This window comes from Sceloporus occidentalis, unplaced genomic scaffold (assembly GCF_023333645.1).
Source record: "Sceloporus occidentalis isolate IW3139 unplaced genomic scaffold, rSceOcc1.0.p SCAF_10, whole genome shotgun sequence".
Classification (NCBI taxonomy): domain Eukaryota; kingdom Metazoa; phylum Chordata; class Lepidosauria; order Squamata; family Phrynosomatidae; genus Sceloporus; species Sceloporus occidentalis.
This window is the reverse complement of record NW_028316990.1, coordinates 39043285-39070278: the sequence shown is the minus strand read 5'-3', so window position 1 is coordinate 39070278 and position 26994 is coordinate 39043285. Positions and strand designations below refer to the sequence as shown.

The 26994-nt window shown below is 49.2% G+C and overlaps 2 protein-coding genes and 1 long non-coding RNA gene across 3 annotated transcripts; all 3 read right to left on the bottom strand.

The window, feature by feature from the left end:
* Window positions 1-1778: 1778 nt before the first annotated feature.
* LOC149306556 (uncharacterized) lies at window positions 1779-7894 on the bottom strand. Its single transcript, XM_089540896.1, has 3 exons — window positions 7581-7894; window positions 2178-4868; window positions 1779-2066 (listed from the first exon to the last, which is right to left on the bottom strand). The coding sequence occupies exons 1-3, from the start codon at window positions 7892-7894 to the stop codon at window positions 1910-1912; spliced, it is 3162 nt and encodes a 1053-aa protein (XP_089397022.1). The 3' UTR covers window positions 1779-1909.
* Window positions 4967-6345, bottom strand: LOC149306557 (uncharacterized). The gene is made up of 3 exons (XR_016282520.1): window positions 6297-6345; window positions 5626-5671; window positions 4967-5087 (listed from the first exon to the last, which is right to left on the bottom strand). It is a non-coding gene; the product is annotated as an uncharacterized LOC149306557 (long non-coding RNA).
* Window positions 7895-8582: 688 nt separating the features above from the next.
* LOC149306555 (H(+)/Cl(-) exchange transporter 7-like) lies at window positions 8583-26774 on the bottom strand. The gene is made up of 25 exons (XM_089539927.1): window positions 26580-26774; window positions 23767-23838; window positions 23421-23492; window positions 22802-22867; window positions 22027-22159; window positions 21305-21414; window positions 20908-20988; window positions 20318-20380; window positions 19800-19883; window positions 19035-19128; window positions 18527-18591; window positions 17976-18092; window positions 17825-17879; window positions 17337-17397; window positions 15501-15639; window positions 15094-15187; window positions 13520-13689; window positions 13280-13331; window positions 13037-13164; window positions 12756-12841; window positions 12092-12224; window positions 11469-11528; window positions 11112-11288; window positions 10540-10620; window positions 8583-10154 (listed from the first exon to the last, which is right to left on the bottom strand). The coding sequence occupies exons 1-25, from the start codon at window positions 26724-26726 to the stop codon at window positions 10068-10070; spliced, it is 2427 nt and encodes an 808-aa protein (XP_089396053.1). The 5' UTR covers window positions 26727-26774; the 3' UTR covers window positions 8583-10067.
* Between the last annotated feature and the right edge of the window lie 220 nt (window positions 26775-26994).

The following is a 26994-nucleotide window of genomic DNA, read 5'->3' as shown; positions in this document are numbered from 1 at the left end:
CCTTCGAAACATCAGGGCGGTGTACAACAGTGAAAATAAAACAATACATATCTCAATACAATACATATTAATACATATCTCAATACATAGCAATAGCATTTAACAATACATATCTCAATACAGCCAGCGACAAACAGCTCAAACAATAAAAATACAACATCAATTCACAACACGCTAGCCGGGGCACAACTCAGTGCCTGCCCCCCACAGGACAAAATGGCTGCCCCCCTGAAGACACGCATTTATTATTATTATTATTATTATTATTATTATTCAGAAAACATTCAAGGGTAAACCCACGATGCTCAAGTCCCATTCAGTGCATGGGAGGAGTCAAAGGGTTGGTGAGACTGCAGTCCCCAGCATCCCTGGCTGGCTATTGCTGGCTCAGGCTGCTGGGCGTTGTAGTCCAAGCAATTAGAACAGGCCCTTCATGGCTCCCAAAACCTATGGATGCTCTAATCATATTAAGTGCAATGGAGGAGTCCAAGGGGACCCTCTGGCCCTATGAGACTGCAGTCCCCATCATCCCTTCCCAGACTGCTGGGAGTTGCAGTCCAACCATTTCGAAGAAGTCCTTGGTGTCTGCTGGCCTTTGGTTCCAGGACTCTCCCTCCATGGGCCCCAAGATCCATGGAGACTCAAGTCCCATCCAATGCAGTGGCAGAGTCAAGGGGTGGCCTCCCTTTATACGAAATGGCAAATGAAATATAATAAATAAATCGACGTTTGCTTTTTGGAATTCATAGTTTTGGGAACACTTTCTGACCCATGGTGCTTGAATCCGTGGGCTGGGATTCTGGGAGTTGTAGTTTGGGAGTTGCAAGGAGCCCTTTGGCTTCCCAAGAGGAAAGAAGAAGAAGGAGAAGCAGTGGCCAGTGGCTTGAGAAAAGGAGGCTCCCAGAAGGTCCATTGCTTCAGATGATGTCCCTCCATCCTCCATTGATGCCAATGCTGCTTGAAAGCCTTACGGCTGGACAGAGGAGGAGGAGGAAGGGAAGGTGCCTTGGAGCCTCTCAGCTCCCTCCATTTGCAAAGTTGCAGTGAAGAATTAAGCATCGATGCCAATGGTATTTTTTTAAATGCAGATATTTGGATGTTTTATTTTCTGGATGGCTGGGGGTGATCTTCTTCTTATTATTATTATTATCATTGTTAATAATATTATTTATTTATTTATTTATTTTGCCCCCTCCCAAAAATAATAAACCTTATGAGATTTTCTTTTAAAAAACCAGAATTTTGATATTTTATTTTCTTGTTGGCCGGGATGATCTTACTATGACGATGATGATGATGATTTGCTTATATCTTGCCTTTCTCCCATCAAAGGGACTAATGAACAACATGCATAAAACAATACAGTTAAAACACAGTACAAGAATATTAAAATATATAAATATTAAAACCTTGGGAACCGCAATGCACAAAAGCCAAGTAAAAGATCCAAAAGCTCTGCTTTTTTAAAACAGAAGGGAGGGGGGTGGAGGGCTTGGAAAAGTTACTTTTCTGGGGGTTGGAGCAAAGGGTCTTCTGGGGGTTGTGGTCCAAAAACCTTTTTTTGCAAAGTCTGCAGAGAACAGCATCCTTTACGTCACTCTCTTTAATCTTATTGTATTGTATTGTATTTTCTGTATTTTTATTGCTGTAAGCCGCCCAGATTCCTTGTGATTGGGTAGGCCATAAATAAATCATCATCACCACCACCACCATCATCATCATCTTCATTATGCCTAGCAATGGAAAAGACCAAGGAGACACAGGCTTTGCTTCCAGGGCTATATATATATTTAATGCTTTTTACTTCTGCTTCCCTTCATAGCTTTGCTGGATTGTTGCAGAAGGCTTTGCTTCGGCATCCTATTTTCAAGACCAGTCCTCCTTTTGCGCCATTCGGTCCGGACTTGGTTCATTTGCAGCCGGCGGAGGCCTTGCTTTCGAAGCGGGCCACTAGCGGGACCCGATTCCCGTTCATTTCCAGGATCCGCGTGGGCAGCGTCCAGCAGACGGTCTTGACCTCGGAGCCCGCTTTGTCCAGGGGCATGCAGACGTAGCAGAAGGGCCGGCTGGCCTTGGCCTGGGCCTGGTCATGCTGGCGGTCATGCTGGCGGTCATTCTGGCGGTCATCCTGGCAGTCATCCTGGCGGTCGCGGTGGTGATGGCGGTGGGCCCGATGCGGGGCCTTCCTGGCCCTCCTGTCCCCAGCCGCCTTGTCCAGCTCCACGTCCAGCTTCAGGTGGGCCCCTTGCGTCGGCCGCAGCGTGGCATCCAGCTTCTTCTTCAGGTGCAGGTTCAGCTTCTCTTTGGCCACGTCCAGCTCCAGGAAGAGGCTGGCCCTCACGATGGAAGCTTCCTTTGGCCGCTTGCCGCCTTCCTCCGTCTTGGGCCTCGTGCCATCGGCCTCGTCCTTCTCCTGGGCCTTGGCTGCCCTTTTGTCCAGCGAAAGAGCAGCCTTGCAGGACGCTGGCCTTTGCGGCGGCTTTGGGGGACCCCTGGCTCTGTGGATCCTGGCCCCTTCGCCTTCCGGGCCTTTCTTTGTGGAGGAAGGCAGGGAGCTTCTCCTCTCCATCTCTTTTGGGGTTTCCTGGGCTTCCTCTGCCTTGGTCCTTTCCCTGTCGTCCTGGTCAGTTGCATCCACAGAGGGAGGCCGGAGATCCTCCTTGACCACCACCAATGGCCCATCTCTCCTTTCGGCCTCTTCTGCCTCTTTCCCAGATGGAGGTGGGAGATCCGCTTTGCTTGGAGCCCCTTCCCCAGAAGGCTCTGGCCCTAATTCAGAGGAAGGCTGGGGGGCCTCCTTTTTGAGGTCTGCAGACTTCGCAAAAAGGACCTCCTTTGGCTTCTTGCTTCCATCCTTCGTCCCACTGAACTCTTCTCCTTCCTTGGGTGCCTTTCCTTCCCCGGAGGCCATTCCTCCTTCCTTGGAAAGGGTCAGCAGGAGAGCCTTGGAGAGGGCCACTTCCTTGACCGGTGGTTCCTCGGGTTCAGTGGCCTCCTGTGCGCCAACCACAGCAGCCTCTCTGGTCACTGTGGTGCTTTCTGGACAAACGTCATGAACTAACATCCTACCCAAAGATATATCTATAAACCGGACCATCGATTTTTCTGTACGTTCCTCCGGAGGCGACCCAGCAATGGCCGACCCTGGCTCCCCGGGTTCGATGGCCTTCTGTGCGCCAACCATGGCAGCCTCTCTGGGTGTTGTGGTGCTTTCTGGACCAACTTCGTGGACTAAAATCCTACCCAAAGCTATATCCATAAAACGTTGCTCCGGAGGCGTCCCAGCAATGGCCAGCTGGGCAGAAGGGAAGCCAGGCCACTTTGGTGGCTCTGTGGCTGGAGGCCGCACTTTCCCTTTGGGAAGCTTCAAGACAAAGATGGGCACAGAGGGGTCAACGGGCTTGTGGTCCTTGAAGACGCGGCCTTGAGGCTCATTCGGCCGTGAATCGGTGGCGGTCATCTCTTGCTCTGACTTGGAGTAAGGCGTTGGGAGCTTCCATACGTAGACCAGGTATTTGTGCTTGATGTTGAGGTCAATGAGAGAAAGGGTCTCTCCGGGGACGAAGGGCAGGACAAAGCACTTTGGACGGGTCACTTTGTTGCCCCAACGGATGGTCTTGGGCAATGGCCGGGTGCAAAGCGAGCTGAAGGTCCGGAAAGACTTCTCCACCACTTCAGGAAAAGCCCCTCTCTTGATTTCGAGCATCTTGGCCGCGATGTGGAAGACGATGCGCCTGAGTTCCTCCGGCCGCATCGAGAGGAGGACATACTTCTCCCTCATGCCCTGAAGCAGCGCCGTTTTGGCGTCCGGCTTCTTCGCGGCGGCGCTGGAAACGAGAGTCTTCGTGTCTTTTGGTTTGATGGGACGCAGGATGTAATATTCTTTGGCTCCTGGGAATTTATGCCAAGGTTTGGCACCGATGGCCATGGCACTTCTGTCCAGGAAATTAAGGCCAGCTGGACTTCTTAACCGGAGTGGCGTTCTTTTCGCTGGTCTCACACGTTCTCTCTCAAGTTTCAAGTGGCGCAAGTCCTCCAAAGACTGGAAACGCTGCACAGAGCGCACAACGACTGTGGGAACCCCACATTGCCTCTGGACCATTTTCTTTTTGACGTGAAACTCGAGGAAGCGCAGGATCTCGTCGTCCATCTTGTCCAGGACAAAGGCATCCGGATCGAAATCTCCCAGAGCAGAAGTGGTGCGGATGAAGGCGTCCAGATGTCCAGTTTGAGGAGGGGTCTTTGGGCCGGGGGGGCTATGAAGCTTCAAAGTCCAACCGAGACGCGGATGGGTGACGTGGTCCAACAAGGCCAAGGCTTTGGGTTTCTCCCAACTCTCCTCTTGACCGGCGAAGGTGGACATCAGAGGGTCAGTCCTGGCCACCTCCGGAGGCATGTCTCCCATGTGGATCTCAAAGCATCGCTCCACCAAGACAAGGCTGTCTTCCTTTTTGTAAGCCGAGCTCTGGGTAAAATGTATTTGTGCGAACGAAGGCACGGGTTTGGGTTTCTCCTTTTCTTCTTCTTCTGGGATGCGTTCAGGTATTTCCCTAATTCTGGGCAGGATGGGTTGGGGTCTCTTCTCTTCTTCTTTTGGGAAGGGTTCAGGTATTTCCCTAATTCTGGGCAGAATGGGTTGGGGTCTCTCCTTTTCTACTTCTGGGAAGCGTTCAGGCATTTCTCTCATTTTGGGGATCAGTATTTCCGACTGCATTGAGATAAAGGAGAATTCGTGCCTGACTTCAAGCACCTTGGGCTCATCGTCCTCGTCGTCCGGTTCGGAGCTGATGTCCGAGACTTTGGCCTCGTCCGAGGAATCGTAGGCCATCCATGAAGAGTCCTCCGCGGTCGTTGGGAATTTTCCAGAACTAGAGGGTAACCCCAGAGGTTTCAAATGGGTCAAACAGCAGGGAAGGGAAGTAGAGGAGGAAGAGGAAGAGGAAGAGGGAGAGGAAGAGGGAGAGGGAGACGCTGAAGGAGGTCTGCTTCTGCCATATTCTGGCTTGCCTTCATTTTGAGGCCTGGCTCCTGAGATGTAATAAGGGACCGAAAGGGCTCCATGTTGTCTCTCGAAAGGCGGCTGGTAACTGTGGAAAACAAGGGAAAGCAATATGATTTGCGCATGGAAAAAGAACAATCCTAGGGTTGGAAGAGACCCTCAAGGGATATCCAGTCCAATCCCATTCTGCCATGCAGGAATACAGAGAATCCTCAAATTGGAAGGGACCCACCCCAAAGGCCATCCAGTCTAAGCCCCGACTGACATGCAGGAACTCACAATCAAAGCCCTACCTAGAACCAATGGCCATCCATTGTCTGTTTAAAAACCTCCAAAGAAGGGGACTCCACCGCCTTCCATTGAGGCAGCAGCGCATCCTTCTTATGCGCCCCAAAGATTGTTAATAAATAAAATTGTATTTCTATGCCACTTCTCCCCAGAGGATTGAGGCTGCTTACAACACAGTATAAAATGCAACATGCCATTAAAATACACCCCATGAAAGGTTTAGTCAAGAAAGCTGGGTTCGCGTGAGAGACGTGCAAAAGAAGGACGGACGATGCTAGGAAGGGGATACCATTGGGAATAGGCAATGCTTCGATGGGTGGCAAAGAGATTTCCCTTACCTTTCCAAAGCAGAAGTGAGGCATTTTTCACAGAGATAGGGAGAAGCTGTCGGGGAAAAGGAAATGAATTAAATGGATCACTGACTTTTATTTTAGGGGAATTATTATTAGGTTTAATGGACTGGTCAAACGGAGATAGTAGCATGGCTCAGTTTCACATATTGATCGAAAAAGTGTTTTCAAATCAATTAAAAACTTACACCAACCATATATATATTTGTTTCAGTACAAGTCGTCTTGGGTTCTAATCCAAGTTATTGGACACATCATGATGATTACACTCATTTCTTATTAAAGATGAGCATTATGCCACTAGATTGTCCCAATGATTTGTGAGGAGGCATTTTGTATTACAATCCATTGTATTGGTACATTTGTTCTTGTTTTGAACCTTTTATATTGTAGCAGAGTTGTTTTTCTTTATAGAAAAAGGTACTTTTATCAGTTTCCACAATCAATAACAAAACGCAAGAACAACAAAGATGCTGATAGTACAGAAGCAAATGGACTCCTGTATCCCTTTCCTTACCTTATTCCTTCCTTTGTCAGAAAGAATTAAAGGGTATTATTATTATTATTTTCAATGTTTGTTATACGTTGAAAATATATATATATATATATATATATATATATATATGGGAAAGGAAAAAGTGACGCTGGAAGAAACATACCTCTCAGTTGTGGGGTTTGGAAGTCTTCATCACTCTGTATTTCAGTCTGTGGGGCAGAGGAATACAAAGAGGAGTAAAAAGAGGACCAAAAACTAGGACCTGAGGTTTCCATGATTCCTCAGTTATCCATCTTTATAACCACCTTCCCTAGATCTAGAAAACTGGAGAGGAAACGGTATATGTGTATATTCATTTTTTCCCAGGGCAAGGAACCAGAGTTTGGGGCTGAGACAGTGATGCCTTGGGCCTGGTGGAGATTATGGGGTTTATTGTGGGGAGCACGCATTGCCCCCCATTTATGCCTCCTTCTTGCAAAGGCTGCGTTTCCCAGGGACATTTTGCGCAGGGACATTTCGTGCAAACCATCCATAGAAACAAACACAGTCACGGTGCAATCGTGTTGAGAGACTGCGGGCTCCAAACAAGGTGGACTGCAAGGATCTCAACCTGGACTGGAAGAAATAATTATGCCCAATAATAATAATAATAATAATAATAATTATTATTATTATTATTATTATTATTATTATTATTATTATTTTCAAGGATATATAAACTCCTCCTGAGAGGCTTCATGGAGAGCAGAGTTTCCTGGACATTGAGAATCTCCCAGTTGCAAGAAAGAGGAGATGCAAACCTGCAAAAGATGCCCCTCTGCTCCATCTACACTGAGAGCAAAACCCACAAAATGCAGGCCTGGGATTAACACCTTCCACTTTTGTCTCCTGTATGGCTTTTAACATCTTGTCTAATGAACAAAAGCTTGCAATGTACTATATATATATATATATATATATATATATATATATACTCATGTATAAGTCTAGAAATGTAGATTAAAAAAATTGACCCCAAAAAACTGAGTCGACTTATCCACAGGTCAACCTATATAAACCATCCCTTGGCCAACTGACCCCCTTCTTCTCTTCCATCCATCTAGCTTTTAGAATGAGTACAAATAGCTATTTCTGCTGGGATTTTGTAAGGTTTTGGCATTGTTTCCCTTTGCTTCATCCTTTACATCCTTCATTGCATCCCCCTAAGTTTTACCCTTGACTTATTATCCAAGGGCCATATCAAAATCCATTACCTTGGCCCCCAAGCCTGCCCTCGACTTATACATGAGGTTGACTTAATAGTCAAATATACTGTATGCAGGTATGCATTGTGCATTTTGGTCGGCCATATAAAGGTATTACTGCTTGGTGGATGTTATAGGGTTTGCTGTATGGCCGGCATGGCTCCCCCTGAATGTTTTTAGGGTTTTGTTCTTTTACCAAAGACGCAGCGTCAGTCTCTTGCGACGGCAGCGGCGTCTTCACTCTCAAAGCGGCCAAGCGGGAAGAAGCCCAGGTTTCAACCAAGAGCCAGAGAAGCAGGACCGCCGTCCCTGCGAGGTGGACTCCCCAGGGGCTCTCGCAAACCCAGCAGAGGCCCGGATAGAGGCAGAAGGTGTTCTGGAACCGGGTCCACTTGCTCTCCCCGCGACACGGACAAAGGAGCGGCCCTTCGCTGGGGCTGCGGGGGGCCAGTTCTCCGCTCCAGTCCTTGGGCGACATCAGAGAGCTCAGCACCAGGGCCCCATAAGCATAGCGCATGGCGGCACTTCCCACCCCGAACCACAGATGCTGGGCAGGAGGTGCTACGCTTGACCCATGGCCGCAGTGGCCAAAGGGCAACCCCACATTGGCCAGGCTTCCCTGCAAAACCTGGACATTCCTTAGCAACCAGCTTGTCAATGCCCTCATTGTGACACAACTCAACCCATGGATTGTGTGGTTGTTGTGTAGGGAAGACCCCTGAAGCGGATGCTCTGATGGCAAACGGGGTCCTTTTGGAATGAGACTTCGGATCACTTGCTAGAACTCCAGTTAAAAAGAATATATACCTGCAGGAGTTTGCCTTCAAGAGTAAGGCTGCCATGTTGTCCTTTATTGGAAAGAATGTCCCTTAAGGGGCCTTTAGACTGTAATTTTTGGGGGAAAGCAGGATCCAAATAAATACAATTGTCCCTATAAAGGGCTGGCAGGTGTCCTCTAAGGCAGTGGTTCCCTAAACTTCCAGGTGTTTTGGACTTCAGCTCCCAGAAGCCTTAACCCTTTGGGCAGCAGTCTGGGAGCTGAAGTCCAAAATATTTGGAGGACCAAAGTCTGGGAGCTGCTGCTGTAAGGGCTTTTGGAGGCCTTTAAACAGAGGCCAGATGGACGTCTTGCAGGAGTGCTTCACTTGAGTATTTCTGCACCCTGAAATCTTACAGCAAGAGAAGAGGCTCCACATCCAAGCAGCAAAAGTATAAATAGCTCAGATTTTATTTCAGCAAAGACATAAAAAGGGAAGGGAATAACTCTCACGAAGGTGCAGCCGAAGACGTCATAGAAAACAGGAGAGGCAAGTGCCCAAAAGCGATGGAGGATGTTTAAAAAACCGCAAGCCCTGAACCACAGACCAAAGGCTGGAGGCCAGGGAAGCCGGCCTGCCAGCTGCCGACGCCATTCGTGCCAATGCCATTCATGCCAACCCTGCAAAACGAAGGAAAGCCCACCCGCTTACGCCTGCCCTGCAGTGCGCTTCTTCCAGCCTCTTTTGAAAGAACTGCCCCCGGACCTAGAAAGAACCCTGGAAGCTGGAGTCCAAAGAGGCTGCAAGGATGCCGCCCCAAACTCACAGCAATCCCCCAATGCAACCCTCAGTGAAAAGGGGATCCGTGAAAGAAGACAAGGTGCGCAGTTGAGGGATACTTCTCACCGGTCTGGAGTCCACACAGACACACACACCAACACAGGTGTGCAAGGCCTTCTCAGGTTAATCCAGAGGGGTGTTGTGTTGTGCAAGAGCTCTCAAAAACTCAACTTGGGGTTGGTGACAGTCACCTGAGACTCCGGATACGATGGCAGGAGGAGTGGGGAAGGGGCACTGGGGGCAACAGAGAAGGCTTTCCATGGAAGAGAGGTCTGACTTTGCCAAGGACCCCAAAATTGAGGGTACTGTTCCCCTGCCATGTGCAAAAGACACAGCGCTTAGGAAAGTAAACTTTCTTGAAAGTTGTCTTGGGCTGCCATTCCCAAGCGAGTGCAGGATTCTGGGCCAAAATCATGTTCAAAACTCACAATTTCTCCAAGTGCTGCAAAAGACGGGAGTCAGAGAGGGCTCAGGAGGGCCTTTGCTGCTTCCTCCTTTGCATGCAGACGAAGCCACAGCAATGCCACTCTCACAACACACACACACACAACAGACACACAACTGGGGAAGGTGCCAGGCTGCTCCCAGATATTTTCCTGCTGGGGTTTTCCTGACGCCTTCGCTGCCCCCGGGACCAAATTTCCAAAAAAGGTCCGCTTCATGGGGGTCTCTCTTGGAAGGCACACTTGGTGAGAGATGGGCCAAGAGTTGGGGGCAAGGGGCAAAGCCTATTTAGAGGAACTAAAGAAAAGATACCCCCCGCCAAAATAAAAAGACTAGTGGGTCCATGAGGCGGCTGCTTCACATCCCTTCAGGAGCCCACCCAGGACCTCAAAGGGGTTTCCAGCAGAAGCTTCTCCAAATCCAGTCCCAGCCAAGTGCAAATGGAAAGAAGGTGCCGGTCCCGGTGGAGGAAAGAAACGGAAAGAACGGAGGGATGAGTCTATTCCTGGGAGGAGAGAAATGAGCCAAAGAGGAAAGACTGGGGGGTCGATGAGATGCCCCCAAATCTGGGCGTCTGGGTTGGCTCCTTCTTCGGTGGTTCTCCCAAAAGGCAACTGTGATGGCAAGATCTGGACGCCGAGGGCAAAGTCACGTCTGCGCCAGGGGTACCTCCTCGATGCCTTCCTTGCCCAGTCGGTAGCGGGCCAGGTCCTTCCTGGTGACCAGCCCCACCACCTGGAAAAGGCCCCAAGGACACACGCCGGGTCACAAAAGCAGACCCTCTCCCTTGTTTTGAGGCTTGCTAGGATCATAAGTGGAACCTCCAGATCCCAAGATCCCTCCAGATCCCAGTGTCGCTTTGAATGCAGGGGACTTTCCCAGCAATCCCCAGAGAAGCTATCTGGAAAATGGGGGCTTTCTCCATCCCTAAATTTGAACACCCCCCCTCCTTCTCAGGGATTCAGGAGTAATTTAAACGGTACTTTTAAAATGTTGCATGTTTTAATTAATATGTTGTTCCCTGCCTAGATCCATGGGGAGAGGCAGGTAAGATATAATAACAATAACAATAATAATAATAATACAGGTGTCATTCCGCTGCCACCTGCCCTTCACTCACCTGGTTGTGCTTGTCAACCACAACAAGATGCCGCAGACCCAGCGCCCGGAAGAGCTTGAAGACCCTGGGCAGGGAGGCCTCCTGCAAGGCAAGGCACCGGTCAAGTCAGATGGACAGAAGGACACCATTACAAAACCCACCTTTGTGGCCAAGGGGACCCTCTCCATCCCCCCTCCTTCCCTGGTTGCAAATATATGCAAAGAAGGCAGCCTGGGAAACCCATCTGGAGCACCATCCTGGTTCCAAACTGGCCAGTCCCATCTGGAAACACTGGGAAACAGCCCCATTGCAGTCCCATGGCTTTGCTGAAGCCCACTGGATTGGGGTCCCAAGAGCACTGGAAAGTCCACCCGCAGCTGCTCCCCACAATAAAAGGGACTGTCCTCCCCACACCCCAAGCATCACATCTCTGTGTCTTTTCAGCTACCCAAAGCATGCATCTCCTATCAGAAGGGAACTGAGGAGGGGATGCCATTCTCCAAACCAGCATCCAAAAAAGTTGCAATCCAAAAGAGTCTCCAAGCTCTGGCTAGCCATTTCTTATTCCCAGCCGCCCCCCGAGATGTTTGCACCTGTGGCACAGTGTAAGGTGAGGGGTTCATGAACTCGGTCAGGTCCATCATGCATTCCCGCTCGTCCTGGGAGACGTGGATGGACTGGATAGGGGGGAACCGGGGATAAGCGTCTCGGAAGTCCTTCAGCTTCAGACGGTGCTGCACCAGGCTCAGGTTGGCCCTTTCTACAAAGACCTGGAGGGAGAAGGGGGGCCAGGAGGACGACAAAATGGGCATCACCAGGGCAAGCAAATGGGCAGGAGATTATCCTTGAGATGTTTTGCAGAACGCCCACAAGTTTCTATGCAAAGATGTTTTTGCAAAAGAACACACAAACCCCGCAATCTCTTTCGGTGTCCCTGGAAAAAGCTTTACCTTGTGCTTCAGGAGCACAATCAGCTGGGAGCGCAGGATCAGGCCCCGCAGACCCGCCATCTGCAATAAGAACGAGGAAGGTTTAGTCCCTGGCTCCCTTGGAGGAAATTCTGGGATTTGTAGTTTGGAGAGGAGCCCTGGGGATTCCCTGCCAGAGAGCTCCAATACTCTTGGACTAGACCATGGCTGCTCAAAGCGGTGGCCATTGGAACAGCACCGGCGGCCCCTAAGCCATAGACGTGTGGAGAGATAGGATACCATCATCATCATCATCATCATCATCATCATCATCATCATCATCGGCTGCTGGTTCATGGAACTCCAGGAGGCCAGGTTTGAATCCCTACTGGGCCATGGAAATTCCAAGAGGTGACCTTGGTCAAGTCACACTCTCTCAGCTTCAGAGGAAGGCAATGGTAATCCTCCCCAAAAGAAATCTTGCTAAGAACCCCCCATAACAGGTCCGCCCTGGGGTTGCCATACTCAAAGGCACACAACAACAACAACAACAACACACCTTTGGCCCAATGGAGAAGGACCTGCCGGTCACCACATTGGACAGCACTGGACAACAAGCTTCCAAAGACCCCCCCCCAAAAAAAAAACCCAATGGCCCTCCTGACCTGGTCATGCCCAGGAATGTTCTCCACGACGGGAAAGCCGTTGTGGTTGGAAGCGGTGTGGCTCAGGACGTCCACAATGGTGCCCACCTTCTCGATCCTCCGCAGGCAGGTAACAGGTGTGCTCATCACTTCCCTGGAAGCGGAGCAGGAGAAATGGACATGAATGCACCCCACGTGTGGACATTTAATCTCTTAACCCCCAGGAACCACATTTAGATTTTCCAGAGGCAGATGAATTGCAACTCCCAGCAGCCTTGCTCCTGCAGATGTGGAGCTGGAGAAGAGTGCTGATGATCCCATGCATGGCCCAAAAGGACAACCAAAATGGGTCCTAGAGCAGATCAGGCCAGAAATCCCCTTAGAAGCCAAGATGACTGTCAACTGTTGTATTTCAGCCACATCATGAGAAGAAGACACAACTCATTGGAAAAGACAGTAGTGTAGAAAAGGCAGAGGTAAGTAGAAAAGGGGGAAGCCCATACAATGGACGGACTCCATTAAGGAGGTCACAGGTAGGAATTTGCAGGACTTAAGTGGAGGACAGAGGGGCTTGGAGATGCCTCGCCCATGGGATCGCCATGGGTTGAGGTGCACTTGTGGGCAGTTAACAACAACAACAGGGAATGGATGTGCCCTTGGTCCAGGCCAGGCTTCATCGTCTTACCTGGCGGTGAAGGAATGGGAGGTGACTGGAGCCTCCCAATGCAAGAAGGGGACGCTCTGGAGCTGGATGTGCATGTCATACAAGCCCTGGCATGGAAGGAAAAGGGACTTTTCAATGGTCAGTCCCTGGGACTCTCCCGCTTCCCACAGTGACCCTCAGGGAGGCCACAAGAGAGGTCAGAAAAGGTCACACTGACCAAGAAGGACTCTCCTTGGGGGCTCTATACACCTAACAGAAGCCAACCAGACCTTTTCCTTCGGCTGCACCGTCTTGCTTCTCACCTCAACAAAATAATCCCCCACGATCTTTGCTGTCATCAGCACCAACATGATGGGGAATCCGTAGGTGACGTTCCCCGTGGCCTCCATCATGATGACCGTCAGGCTCAGCGTCATGCGCACGATCCCACCTGGCAGAGGGAGACAAAACTGGGTTGGCACCGTTCAGCCTGCTCTGTTGTCTCTTGTGCTAGGGTCACAGGGCTGGAGGAGATGGCTTTTGGGGGATGCTGTTTCCTCACTTACCCAGCTGTGCCGCGGCTCCCATCAAGGCGTACTTCCCAGGATCGGCCCAAATCTGCAAAGTCCAACGTAAAAGAGGGAGACGTTACAACCACAGGACATTAAGGGCTGTGCGAAGGAAAGCCCCCTCCCCTCAAACAAAATCCCACAGAGATAAAGGACCTTGAGAAACCTTTTTTAATCCAAGGTACTCCAACCTCTGTCCCCCCAAAATGCCAAGCAGGCCAGGCCAGGCTGACTTACCCAGCTGTTTGTGGCGTAGGAAAGGGAGATGCCAAAGAGGCGGCCCCAAGCGGCCCCAATGAGCAAGGAGGGGATGAAGACGCCGGCCGAGACGGTCAGCCCATATGTCCAGCAGGCCAGGAAGAAGTACATCAGGGTGAACATGCCCAGGGTCATGGGGTCATAGGTGCCTGGAAGTGGCAGAGAGGGAAGAGGAGGGAGGAGAGGAGAGTGTCATGCCCCATGTCTTCCCAAATTGGGGGGGCAAACCCCTGGGCAGCCATGCCTCACCATGGTCCCTGCTTTCCCCCAAGCCAAGCTCCCTCCATTTTGTCAACAAGACTAGGGATTAGGGAAACATGTCCCTCATAGGGCTGGCAGGTGTCCCTTATTCTATGAGATCCCCCCTATTTGAGACTGGAAAGCTTTTCCTTTTATATAGACTGAGCATGATGCCAGTGGGTCCTTCAAAAAGACATCACTGCATGCCATATGTTAGAGGACGACATGGCAAAGTAAACGAATAGGGTGGAAATGGGGACGATTTCAGTCCCTCGCCTCCCAGGGTTTGCTAAGTGAAAAACTCCCAGGAGTCCAATATAGCAATTGGGATCGAGGCACAGAAAGAAAGGGGTCTTTGTGGCCTCTGTCTTTCCACTTTTCTTTGTTTCCAGACTATAAAAGGTTAGGACCGTTTCCAGAGCAGCGGCCTTTTGAGTCCCAAAAGCGAGTGGGCGAAGCATCTGCGGCTCATGAGGCGATCCACAGACCCAAAGCCAAAACCCTCCTTTGTTCTTTTCCCTACAAACAGGGTCCGGGGTCCGAAAGACCACTCAGTCAGTCCCAAAGCCATGTCAAGATTTGAACTCGACACCTCCTGGGCAAAATCCTAGGACTCTTTCCATACTGTCCCTCTCATTTGGAGATTATATCTCCTCTCCAAAAAAGCAACAACACAGAGATGATGCTGTCCTGGATGAAATGCACTTGCTCTGTGCATGGGAACAGCATATTTAATGAACATCACAGGCTGTTAAGTCTTCATCTGGGAAACCCATCCCAGGCTAGGCGAGGCCTGGAGAAGTTAGGGAAGAGGATCAAATCCCCCTATTCCTCTTCTTTGCAACAAGAGCATCAGGTAAAGCTTTTAAGAGAAGAGGAGCCAAGGATAAGAGGGGAGGAAAAAGCCCTTGCAAAAACTGCTAAGGCTTCAGGAATGCAAGGCTAAGATCCAGCAAGTTTTGGAGCAAGAGGAGAAAATGATAAAGGATGCAACAAACTGACTTTTGCAAAAGGAGGAGAAAAGCCCACCTTCCTTTGCTTGGCAGCAAAGAAAGAGGTCTGCGTCTCTCTGACAGAGAAAGGCTGAATATTTCACAAAACCGCAAATCCCAGGATCCCATTGCATTGCACCACGGCAATAAATCAGTGTTAAACTGCATTAATTCTGCAGTGCAGATGCAACCAGGGTTTGGGGAAACACTGTTTTACAAAAAAGCAACTTTTCTTAGCCTGCTGGATTGTCTTATCCTCTGCTTTCAAAATGGTTTTCAATTTTACGCTTTCGTTCCTATTACGGGGCAGGGACCACTGACCTGGGGGATCGTGGAAGAGGCGGACGACGCTCTTTTCGGGGGTGTTGAAGAACGCGGCGGCCATTGCATTGTATTCGCCATCAGGGCAGAAGAGCTGAGCGGTGTTTTCGGGGGAAAGGAGAAGTCATCCATCATTGCATTTAGTCAATCAATTACTCAAATTTATTTTTAGCTTCACTCCGCTCTGGGCCCACAACAAACTCCAACTCCCAGAATTCCATAGCCTTGAGCCAGGATGCTCAAAAGTGGTGCTAAACCGGGTTGTTTCTCCAGTGTGGATGCAGCCCAGGTGTCATTTTGTCCCCAGGCCAGACACCCCCACGGCACCAGGAACGTCCTTCCAGTCCATGGGAACCTCTGTCCGGAAGACACCCCCCAAAGACCACCCCATTAGCCCCTCTTCTCACCTGGAGGGAGTAAACCATGCTGTTCCCTTGGAGGGGCTGGCAGTCCCTGGAGGTGTAGATCATGACAAAGGCCACGGCCGCGGTCACAGCCCCCACCAGCATGGCCTCGACCACCTGGAGGCACGGCCGGTGGATGTACCTGGTGCGAAACACGGGAATCAACCCTGGTGCCAAAGCAAACCGGGGGGAACACAGGTGATGCAGAACATCCAGCTGAAGAGGGAACCATCTCTAGCAAGTTATATTTGCAAAAAGAAGCACAACACACACAGACAGAGCTACTCGTCCTTTCCTTTCTCTTGCAAAAACTCACAGCTCCCCAGATGTAACCTCTCCATGCTTTAAATGCAACGAACCTCAGTGGTTCATGAACTCTGCGACCAAGTTGGAGATTCGGCTAAATGTCCGACTCTGACGTCCTCCAGGCATACAGAGTTGCCATTGCCTTTAAGCTAACTTTGTATTATCTTTTACTCATGTTACTTCCTTTGCGTTAAGGTAAATACAACATATCTACCCTACTTCTTCTACCTCTGGGGCAGATAACTTAGGACCCTCCATGGGTTGCAAAGAAGGCAAGAAATGCCACAAACAACAACAGCAGCAAATGAAATATCCATGAGTCCACTTTTATCATTCTGAATGCTGGGTGTGTACTATGTGTGTATGTATATATGTGTGTGTGTGTGTGTGTGTGTGTGTATACACATATTATTTCAAGCAACTTGAAGATTCTGGAAAGAGGTTCATTAATGCTCTGGAATTCTTGGCTGGAAAGAAATGGCAATCCAGTGGGTCTGAAGGGATTTGCAAAGACTAGTCTTTGGTGAGCCACCAATGGTCCGCTTTGAACCTATGGAAGAGGACTATAAAAAGGAGATTTGTTCCCCAGCAGATTCAAGCTTTCCTAACCCAGCGGCGACTCTGTTTCCCCAAATATCTGGCAGCCTTCCATGCAAAGTGGGCGGCCGCAGAACTGTCCCGATTTGTCTCCTTCCTGCAAAAGCAAAGCCAAGGCCGATGCCAACACCAACGCCTCCGCAACCCTTGGGAACAAGACCGAGGGACTTAGCAAAATATGAAGCAGAGATGCCCAAAGTGATCTTGCAGATTCCTGGCTCAGTCTGCATCCTGGAACTCACTCAGTTCACAAATAAGTGCATCCCTCGCAGGAAAGGTGCAATGAACCAAGGGCAGCAGGCTCTAGTGGAGCTATATTTTTCCTAGCAGGTCTTGGACCTTGCTCTTATTGCAAGGTCCAAGAAACATGGCCTCCTTCCTAATTTCTAGGTTGCCTCTGTGTGAAAAATCACGCAGAACGGATGGTGTTTTGGAGAGGATGAGTTTTGTTTGTATCTTTTAAAAGCATGCTTCCAAACGTGTTTTGAAACTATTTTCAACTTGTGTTTTCAACAGACTTATTTAACTTAAAAACAACAACAACAACAACACACCACACTCTTTTGGATTAATAAAGGTTTGGTTTTGGCTGTACAAGAGACAGTGTGGTATAGTGGTTTGAGCCTTGGACTCTGAAAACCAGGGTTCAAATCCCAGCTCAATCACTGAAACCCACTAAGGGGCAAGAAGTCACACTCTCTCAGCCTCCTCAAGGGAAGGCAATGGGAAAACCTCTCTTAATAAACTTGCCAAGAAAACCCCACAATAGGTTCACTGCTAAGTCAGAAATGACTTGAAGGCATGCAGCAGCAGCAGCAACAACAACAACAACAAGATGAGCTGGACACGTTTTAAGAAGCAGGTGGGTGCATTTGTGCAATTCCTGCCCCTTTGCTTTGCAGCTGAGCATCCCAGGCGCCTGCCAGGTTCTCCTACCTGATCCGAAACATGGTCAGCCAGTAGTTCAAGGCGTTGAACAGGGCTCCAAGGACCCCACCTGGATCCAAAGGAAAGAAAACATCTGGGTCCAAAGGACTAGGGAGTCGGTTCCAACCTCCTGATGTCCATTGGGTCGGAAATGGTCACCTGCCACATCCCTGTCCAGCTCCCAGCCCTTAACAATAATGATAATACTAAATATCATTTATATCCCGCCTCTCCAGTTGGATCAAGGCGGCTTCTGATAAGAATAAAATACAACATAAATGCAACAAAATAACACATAAACCCATTCTCCTTCCCTCGGACACACACTTAAAATTCCCAATTAATGGTCATAATGATTAGGAGAAACTGGGTTGCAAGGAGCCTGCCTTCCATCGCCATCATCCCTCTTTGGATGGAAAGCTCCCCAGTTGCTACTACCCTGGATGCTGCTGGGGATGCTGGGAATTTAAATCTTTTTTAAAAGGGGGTCTCCTTACCCACCATCCCCATGAAGATGAAAATCGGGATCTCCTGGATCGTGTACCCCATTTTCTGAAAGGAAAAGTTGGAAAACCTTATAGAAACCGAAACAAGATGAAGAGAACGAATGAACGGATGGACGGAGAGAAAGAGGAGCAAGGTCCACACCTCGGAGTCAAAGCGGCCGAAATTGATGAGTCCAGGGCTGGAGAGGTCCCAAGGGTTGCCTTTGTAGATGCTCAAAATGGAGTTCAAGGTGAAGGTGGAGATCATGGAGGCAAAGAACTGGAGGAAGAATAGCAGAAAGAAATAAAGAGGTTTATGGAGCAATTCCGCCAAAGGTCTCTTCTTCTTCTTCTTCCCTGCCTTCCTATTGCTTAAAAACAAAACTACATCAGCAATATATGATATATTTGATTTAGCATTTATGAAGATTCATAGACAAAGAACGGAGAAAAGTAAAGTAAAGAATTTATTATTGTGGGTAAATGGAAAATCTTGAATCATGACAAAGAAATGGGCCTTGAAGGAAATCGGAAGTCATGTTTTATGTTCAATGTCGGTGTGCTTTATTTTGGTTTAGGTGGATGCAGCAGACGTGACGTTGTGTTGTACAGAAGTGTATAAGAAGTGATTTGATGTCGTCTTATTTTTAGTGTCCTAATGCATAAATAAATTAAAAACAAAACCCCAAAGCTAATCCTGGAGGTGCCACTCACTATTCTCCATGTCAGGAACTGGTTCCAAAAAGAGGCGCCTTCCTCCAAACTGAACAGAACGCCGCCTTTAGTCCAAGGAAAAAGCAAAACAACAATGATGAGCAATGCTCCTGGAAACGGCAGGTAAGTCTCCAAATCCCGGCACAGAAAACCACTATCAAGTCATCTTTGGTGCCCCCCACAACTTCTGGGACCTTCTTCCCATATTTATTACTTATTATATTTATTTATCATTTACTATCTGTTATATTTATTTGTATCCCACTCTTTCCCCAGAACTGGGACTCCCAGACAGCTTCCCATACAACTGAGAACCTCCACTTCTTTAGCCACCTTTAAGGCTGGACTATTTGTTTTATTTTTCATTGTGGGAACCAGCCCTGTCCCAGAGCCTGGGGAAGAGACTTTCCTTGGATTGCAACTCCCAGAATCCCCCGGGCAGAGAGAGAAACTGCAGCAGACCGTTCTGAACCCAGAGGTCTGGAGATGGAGAACTGAGGCACTTTACCCACAGGAGCCCCAAAAGCGGCTGAGACACCGGCCGCAGCTCCGGCCGAGACGAAATCCCGTTTCTCAGTGTCTCTCCGGAAATATTCAAAGATCTGAAATGAAACAGAGAAGCCATTAGCTCTTTGCAGGCAAACCTACAATGCAAAACCCTTTGTATTAGAGCTGGGCCAGTTGTGGACCTCAGGCCCTCCATCTGTCCCAGTTTTGGGAGGAAAGTCTGGTGAATCCTCTGCCTTCCCACTTTCTCTTTCCTCCTCCTCCTATTTTCCCACTTTTGTCCTCAGCTTACTTCAGTTGCTGCAAACTTGAGTTCAAAGCCCAAAAATAGTTTGCACTAGAATCATAGCGCTCATTTAACTCATCCAAGGAAGAAAGGAGAAGGAGAAATCTTGCCCTTCCCAGTTTGTTCAGGCAAAAGCAAACTTCTGCATTCTTTCCTAGCTTGTCTGTTCTTCCTCATTAATAACTTTCAGCATTTTGCCCACATTCTGATGTTGCTTGATATACATGTCCTGGGGTTTTTTCCCCTGCAAAATGCTGGAGGGTATGAGACCTTCAGGTGCTTTTGGAGACTAAAGGGGACTGAAGGGATAAAGGGTGGTTGCAGTGTTTGGGAGTCCAGTGCAAAGCAGGTGCAGCCCCCAGACGTGAGGATGCTACCCATTCTTTGCTAGTCCAAACAATTGCAGGGTTCAAGCCCCTCAAAAGGAAATGGAGAGCAACCAGCTGCCATGGTTCCCTTCCTGGGGCAAAGAAGACTAACCTTGAAGTCTCTCTTTAGGGAAGTGGAGCGCCCTTGAGAGATGCCAGCCGCAATGACTGCTCCGGAGTGAATCATGGGGCCTTCCTGGAAACCAGAGAAGCAGAAGTCAGAGGAGACTGAGGGGGAAACCTGATTGCAGAGACACAATCTGGACTCTCTCCCCTGCAATTGCATTCAGGAACCAGAGACCCAACTTACAGGGAGGCACACTGGAGGCCACCCGCCTTCAGCCCAATCCAGGGAGACTCAGAGGGACAACATCCTTGTTGTTGTTGTTTACTGTTGTCAAAGTCAACTTCAACTTATGGCAGCCCTACAACCCACTAATATCCATACACCTAAGGTGGCCTTTGCATTTGCAGCGCAAAAGATGGAAATTGGGTGCAAGGCAATCTAAGTATGCAGTGGACATCTTCCAGGTGGAAAGTGCTTTTTTCCAGAATGCATTTCCAAAAAACCAGGAACAACCAGAGGCAAGACGGGAACAGGGCTTCCTTTCCCCTTCTCCCCTCCATTACCTTTCCAACTGCCAGGCCTCCGACCACAGAGAAAATCACGCCACAGACTTTAACCACCAGCGTCTGCAAAAGAAGAATAAAAAGCAATGCTCTTTTCCTAGTTCCCTATTCAAGGCGAAACCTGGCGCTGTTCATTCAGTTACTCAGAAGCCTGACGCAAGACAGGAGGGTCCATGCCTAGCCTCTGGGAAACTGGCTGCAAACATGTTTGCAAAACAAACCTATGCACAGATTCCAAGGGAAATGGAGGAAGAGAACTAACCTCCTTCATGTTAGACTGGAATATCAGCATGCAAAGGGATCTTGCAGCCCCTTTGAGACTCAATGTGCAAAAGACGTTGCACCATGAGCTTTCATAGACTTAAGCCTAGTTCCTCAGATGCAAGGGTTGGAAAGGGAGAAGTTGGTAGCATGAGCTTTCCTAGACTTGGCCTCCTTCCTCAGAGGCATGGCTTGCAGGAGTCGGGGGGCTTTAGGGACCTTCAGAGTAGAGTCCAGGGGCCACAGCTTGCTAAATAAAAGCTAACGGCCGAAGGGTGCAAAGGGTGCAAACCCAAAACCTGCCCAGCCGGAGGGCCGGAGCCCCTTACCTTCAGCCGGACCACGTGGGGGATCTTGACACCGTTGAGGTAACACTTGATCTGGGGGATGCCGCTGCCGGCCGCCACGGGCTGCGAAGATGGATGAAACGGGCTCAGGCCCCAAGTCTCAAGCGACAGCCTCCATCGCCCAAAATGGGGAGCAGCCAGACATCCCACCAAACAACACAATGGGGTCCTTTGGTCCCTTGACACCTGAGTCTCTGTCGCTCACTCAGAAGGATGCCATAAAGTCCCTGATTATAATGGATGGCCCTTATCTGAGAGCTGGAAATCATGTCCCTTTTAGGGTTGGAAGCCCCCCCTCCATTATGAAGGATGCCCCCCACAATGACACACACAAAATACAAAACAGTGTTGCAGAAGCCAAGCCTAGGCAGAGCCCTACCTCAATAAAAGCAACAATAGCAGAACCGACCATCACAAAACTTGCATTCAGGGTGGTCCAGAGCAGCAGCGCAAAGGACAAGTTGCCCGTCTCTGTGAATTTGTCGATATCTGGAGGAAAGCAGGTCAAGGAGGGAAACGATCACGGAGGACAGGTTGTGGTTGTGGTTGTTGTGTGCCTTCAAATCGTTTCCAACTAAGGCAAACCTATCACAGGCTTTTCCTGGCAAGATTTGTTGCTGCTGCTGCTGTTGATATTATACTTCTTTGTATTCCGCTTTTCCCATTAAAAACGTACAAAAGTGACCACTTAAAATGGTATTAAATGGTGGGTGGGTTTCTGGGACATTGTATTTTATTGTATTTTAATGCTTTAATGTTGTTAGCCGCCTCGATCTTAATGGAGAAGCGGGGTATAAATAAATAAATATTAATATTATTAAACTATTACAATATCAAAGCAGCTTAAGTACAGCACTCCCAGGATGTTCTTCAAAAACCTCCTGGGTCTTGCTAGTGCAAAGGAGTCATTAATATAAATGGACTCTTTCTGGACCATGGTTAACGTTTGACCACTTGACCACAGGGACTCCAACGCCCATCTGCCTGGGGCCCAACTGACCACACAGGTGAAAAGACCACCTGAAGCCCCCTCCCCATGACGGGTCTTCCAAGGGCAGGCAAAGGGCATTTGGGGCAAAAGGGGGGTCTCCCAAAGGATACTGCCTTTCACCACTTTGTACTTCATCCCGGCAATGTACTCCACCACGATGTCGATGAAGCAAGCCACGAGGCCGGTCAGGATCCCGATCATAGCGCAGATCACCCAGCGCCGGATCTCCACCGTCCGGAAAGCCTGCAAAACGGGGAAATCACAAAACAGAGTCGGATGGAGAGTCCTCAAAAGCATACCCCAAATTAAACTCTTTAGGGGTCTGGCGGCACAACACAGCTATTATCATGTCCACATTAAATCTATCCGTTCTGCTCCACAAAGCTTCTGAATTCAGTACCAGATGCATAATATTCAGCTGCCTGAAAGCCTCGGCATGTTTTTATTTCCAAAGCAAGATTCTAACCCTCATCCATACAAAGATTTGGGGCAATTCCAGAATCCAGGAGACCCCAAGCAGGACTCCAGGGACTGGCATCAGAGAAGCCAAAAGTTATATTTTAAGGAAATGAACCCTGGGAGGCAGGACATTATTTCTTCTTAACTTTAATTACTTGTCTGTGAATGTTTAATGGGATGAACCCAAACTGGGAGAAAGGCAGGAAAGTAATAATACCATTGGTCCTCTGTGTCCATGGCTTCAATATATTGGAAAACATATAAGTTCCAAAAAGCAAACCTTGATTTTGCCATTTTCAATAAGGGAGATGATTTTACTAGACCGTTGCATTTAATGGGACTTAAGTAACTTCCCAAGCCCTACTTGCAACCAAATGCCGGAGCCAGAGGCTTTGGGGCCACAATTTATGGGACTGTGGGGCTGACCGTGTGGTTGATGCGCTTCTCTTCCTCCAGGAACAACTGGTTCTCACAGTTGTCATAATCCAGGCTCTGGAAATGGGGAGAAAGAAAAAGGGGTCCTTTACTGGGAGAAGAGGAAGATCCAGGGGTCTGCCATTGTCCCCCCGCAACCATGGCACAACTTTCCTTGTGCAAAGCAAACATTTGCTCCAGAACTCTCAGGAAGCAAGAGACGGCTTTCACGTTGCAGACCAAGAAGCCAGAGAATTTCTCTATTGTTGCAGACCAAGATCCAATGGGGACTTTTGGGTTTATAAGCAAGTTGTGCTTATGACATATGAACATGACATGCAGGAGATGGAGTGAGCTTTTTTCCTGCTGCTCCAGAGATTAAAACACATACCAATGGATTCTAATAGCAAGAGATTCCACCTTAACGTTAGGAAGAACCTCTTGACTAAGAGCTCTTTTGAGAGCGTAGAGGTTGGATGGGCGCCTTTTGGGAATGCTTTAGTGTGGTTTTTCCTGCATGGCAGACAGGGCTTGGAGTCTATGACCCTTAGCATCCCTTCCAGGTTTAATACTCTGTGATTCTAAGCATCCCTCCCCAAACGCCAGGAACGCAAACCCTTTCCCAGCTCACCTCATACTTGAGAGAGAGGAGCTTCTCGCTGTGGGGGATCTCATGTGGAAAAGGATGAGCGGCCTCCGCTTCCTGCAAGACACAGCGTTTGTTTTATTTTTAATTTCAATTTTATTCGTACCCCAAATACAGTCAGTCCTCCATAACCACATATTCAAGCATCTGCAGCTTGAAAATATATCTTTTCCAAAAAGCAAACCTTGGCTGATACCAAGGTCCCCAATGAACCAATAGTCAAGAGCTTGGCTCTTTAGTGGTGCCCAGTTCTGGCCTTGGCACTGACTGGCATGGCACCTGGGGCACCCCCTTGACCACTTTCCTGGACCCCCGCATCTCTCAGGCATACCGTTTCGTGGTCATCGTTGAGGTCCACGTTGCTCAGGCGTCCCAGTCGCGACGAAGAGGAGGACGATGTGAGCTGAAGAAAAGAAGCAATAAGTCACCACCATCCCTTCTTCTTGCTTTATCTCCTTGGAATATTTGACTATCTGCACCGACGGTTTTGTTTTATTCTGCAGTATGTGTGATTGCATTTTAATATTGAGTACTGAATTTCAACATTTTATAGTATTGGAAGCTGCAATCCGAAAGGCACATTTCCAAGCTCTGGTCCTTAGTGTCGCACCATTGTATTGATTTGTTTTTACCTCTTTAATTCATTGTATGATTTATAGGGACTCTATCATGGCAAAGTTTGTTCAGAGGAGGTTTGTCATTGCCTTCCTCTGAGGCTGAGAGAGTGTGACTCTATGGGTTTCCATGGCCAAGTGTGGATTCGAACCCTGGTCTCCAGAGTCATACTCCAAGACTTAAACCACTCTGCTACGCTGGCTCTTTGCACCATTTTTTATATTACTGCAAGTCGTCTGGAAAGTAGCAGCCAGGTGTGCATCATTAAATTGTATTTAAGCATCACAAACAGGGAACAAAATGTGCACAATGCCCAAGGGAATCGTACTGCAGTCCAGTTAAATTCTCTTCTTCTGCTCCCTGTGCCGCAACGGTCCAAAGAAATCCCACAATGGCTTTGTGTGGGTTGCGCAATGAAGCCCCAACAAGTCCCATCTTGCACAAGAGGCTCATCGGGGAGGAGAAAGAGGAAAAGGTGGAGTGAAACTCGCTGGCTGGAAGTGGCACCGACTGAGCGGACCTTCCCAAAAAACCAAGGGCCCGTGCCCTCCAAGATTTCACAAATGCAAACTGGGGTACATGTGCCAAGAAACATCGGGGTGTGTTCAAAACGGCAAAAGCTATGAATGAGGAAGAACACACAAGCAAAGAAAGGCTGCAGCAGTTTGCGTTTGCAAAGGTTTGCAAAAGAACTATTCTGTCCCTTTTCTTCTCTCCTCTTTGCTGAGTTTATTAAATGCAAACTCCTTTTGCACTTTGAAGTCAGTTTGCAGCAATGGAAGAAAGCGAAGGAAAAAGGGAGAAAACTGGAGGAGGAGGAGAGAGAAACCGGGACATTTGAAAAAGCAGCTGACAATAAATGGGACGGCAGGGGATTAATAGGGAATATCTCTACTAAATTGGGAACGTTGGTGGTTTTGCAATGGAAACCAACTCAGGACAAAGGGAAAAAGTGGGGGGAGGAGAGAGAAATGGGGACATTTGAAAAGCAGCGTTGGAAGTGGGACGGCAGGGGATGAATGGGGAACAAGGTCCCTTCCAGATCCAGACATTGGAGGCTATGGGGCCCTGCCATTCCTTGCTGCACTAAAAAATAACTTGCACCCCATAAGAGCAGATCACCCCAAGAGGAAGGGTTCAAGGAGTTATCACCGGCCATAAGCTCCGACTTCTGGGCGCATGCGGAGGACAAAAGGCCTGCAGCGCGGGTCTTTTGGTTTTATTTCTGACTGTTTTAGGGCCAAAGAAGTCACATTTCCCCAAGGACAGAGCTTTCCCTCTGGCCTAAAAGCACAAGACCAGCCAACAAAGGCCTTGCAAAGATCCTCTCTGCCAGATTTCCGTGGGCCATCTCTCTCTGCTTTGAACAAACAGGGAAGTGCTCACCCCACTCTTTTTCATTGGGAGCATGTGACGTTCCCAAAGACAAGGAGGGCTTCTCTCTTTGGGCAGTTGTGGGTCTTTGCGGTCCCAGGCGCCATGGCTCTCCTCTCCGAAGGGAAGCCGGTCAAGCGCTTTGAATTAAGGGCCAAATTGGAGGCAGTCAAGGAGGCTGTTGTGAGCGTCAACATCTTGTATTTGCAGAAGCAACAGCCCTTTGGAAGTCTGCCGAAATTGGGATGCAAAGTCCAGGAACGGAGCTCTGCGGAGGGTCTTTCCTTTGAGGCCCACAGATGTGGGGCGACATGGGAACAGGGCCTTCTTGGTTGCATCACCTCCGTTGTGGAAGGCCTTCCTTCCCCAGAAAGACCCCTTTGGCCCCAAGCCCACTGCTGTCATCCCTTCTAGGTATGTTCAAGCTTGGATCCCCCCAAAGCTTTCTTCAGCGTTTGTGTGTGTGTCAGTCAATGGGTTTCCATGGCAGGGATTGGAACCCTGACCTCCAGAGTCACAGTCCAATACTCCAACCACTCTGCTACCCTGGCTATGCCTCTTTACTGCGCCATTGCACTGAATGGGTCTGGAGCATCCATGGATTTGGGGAGCCAAACCTCAGTGGCTACCAAGGGCCCACCGTGATATTCAGAATGAGGATGATAATAACAATACCCCATTGCATAGAATGAGACTTGAGCATCCATGGATTTGGGTCTCCAGAGAGGGTCCTGGAACCAAAGGGCCATAATAATAATAACAACCACCCGAACAATAAGAAAGACTACCCCATTGTACATAATGGGACTTGGGCATCCATGGATTTGGGTCTCCATGGCAGGTCCTGGAACCCAAGGGCTTTCCTGAGCCTAAAGAGTCAACAATAAGAGTACTAATACTGAGCCATTCATTGTCTGCCATGGGGCTGGGAGCAGCTTCCTGGGCTCCTGCTGCCTCGGAGGGCCTCCTTCCCCATGGCTTGGAAAGGTTCCTTTGTAGGGAGGGCCTGCCAGAGTCCAGACCAGCCAGACTGGCACAGCCCCCAAAGGGGCTCCCTTCCCCAAATGGGTGCCTCTCTCTGCCCAGGGCTGGGAAGGGCGCTCTGCCCATGCTCAGGAGGAGCAGGAGAGGGTGGGTCATTTCTTTCCTGCTCACCTGCTGCCTGCTCCGGGGGGAGCCTCCTCCTGCTCCTGCTCGGCTGCCGTTGAGGAGGAGCGGGGTGGCCTCGCCCTGCTGGGGCCCTTGGGGCTCCCTCTCCCGCTCCCTCCCGGACCAGGAGACCTTCTTGGAGACGTTGGACATCGCGGCGCCCCTGGAAGGAAGGAAGGAAGGAGGGATGGAGCCCCGGCAGCTGGGACAGGGGCAGCCCTCCTCACGTGACCCGGCCACAGTGACCCCTCCCCTCCAGGTGCATGCTGGGAGTTGTAGTCTCCTCCCACCCAGAACCCCAGCTTTGCCCAGGCCTTCCTCCCTTCCTGGCTGGGAAGAAGAGGCTTCACTGCATTTCCCTTTTTAACTTTTACTGTTTTAATGGCATTCTTTTTCATTGTTTTTTAAAGTGTTTTTATAT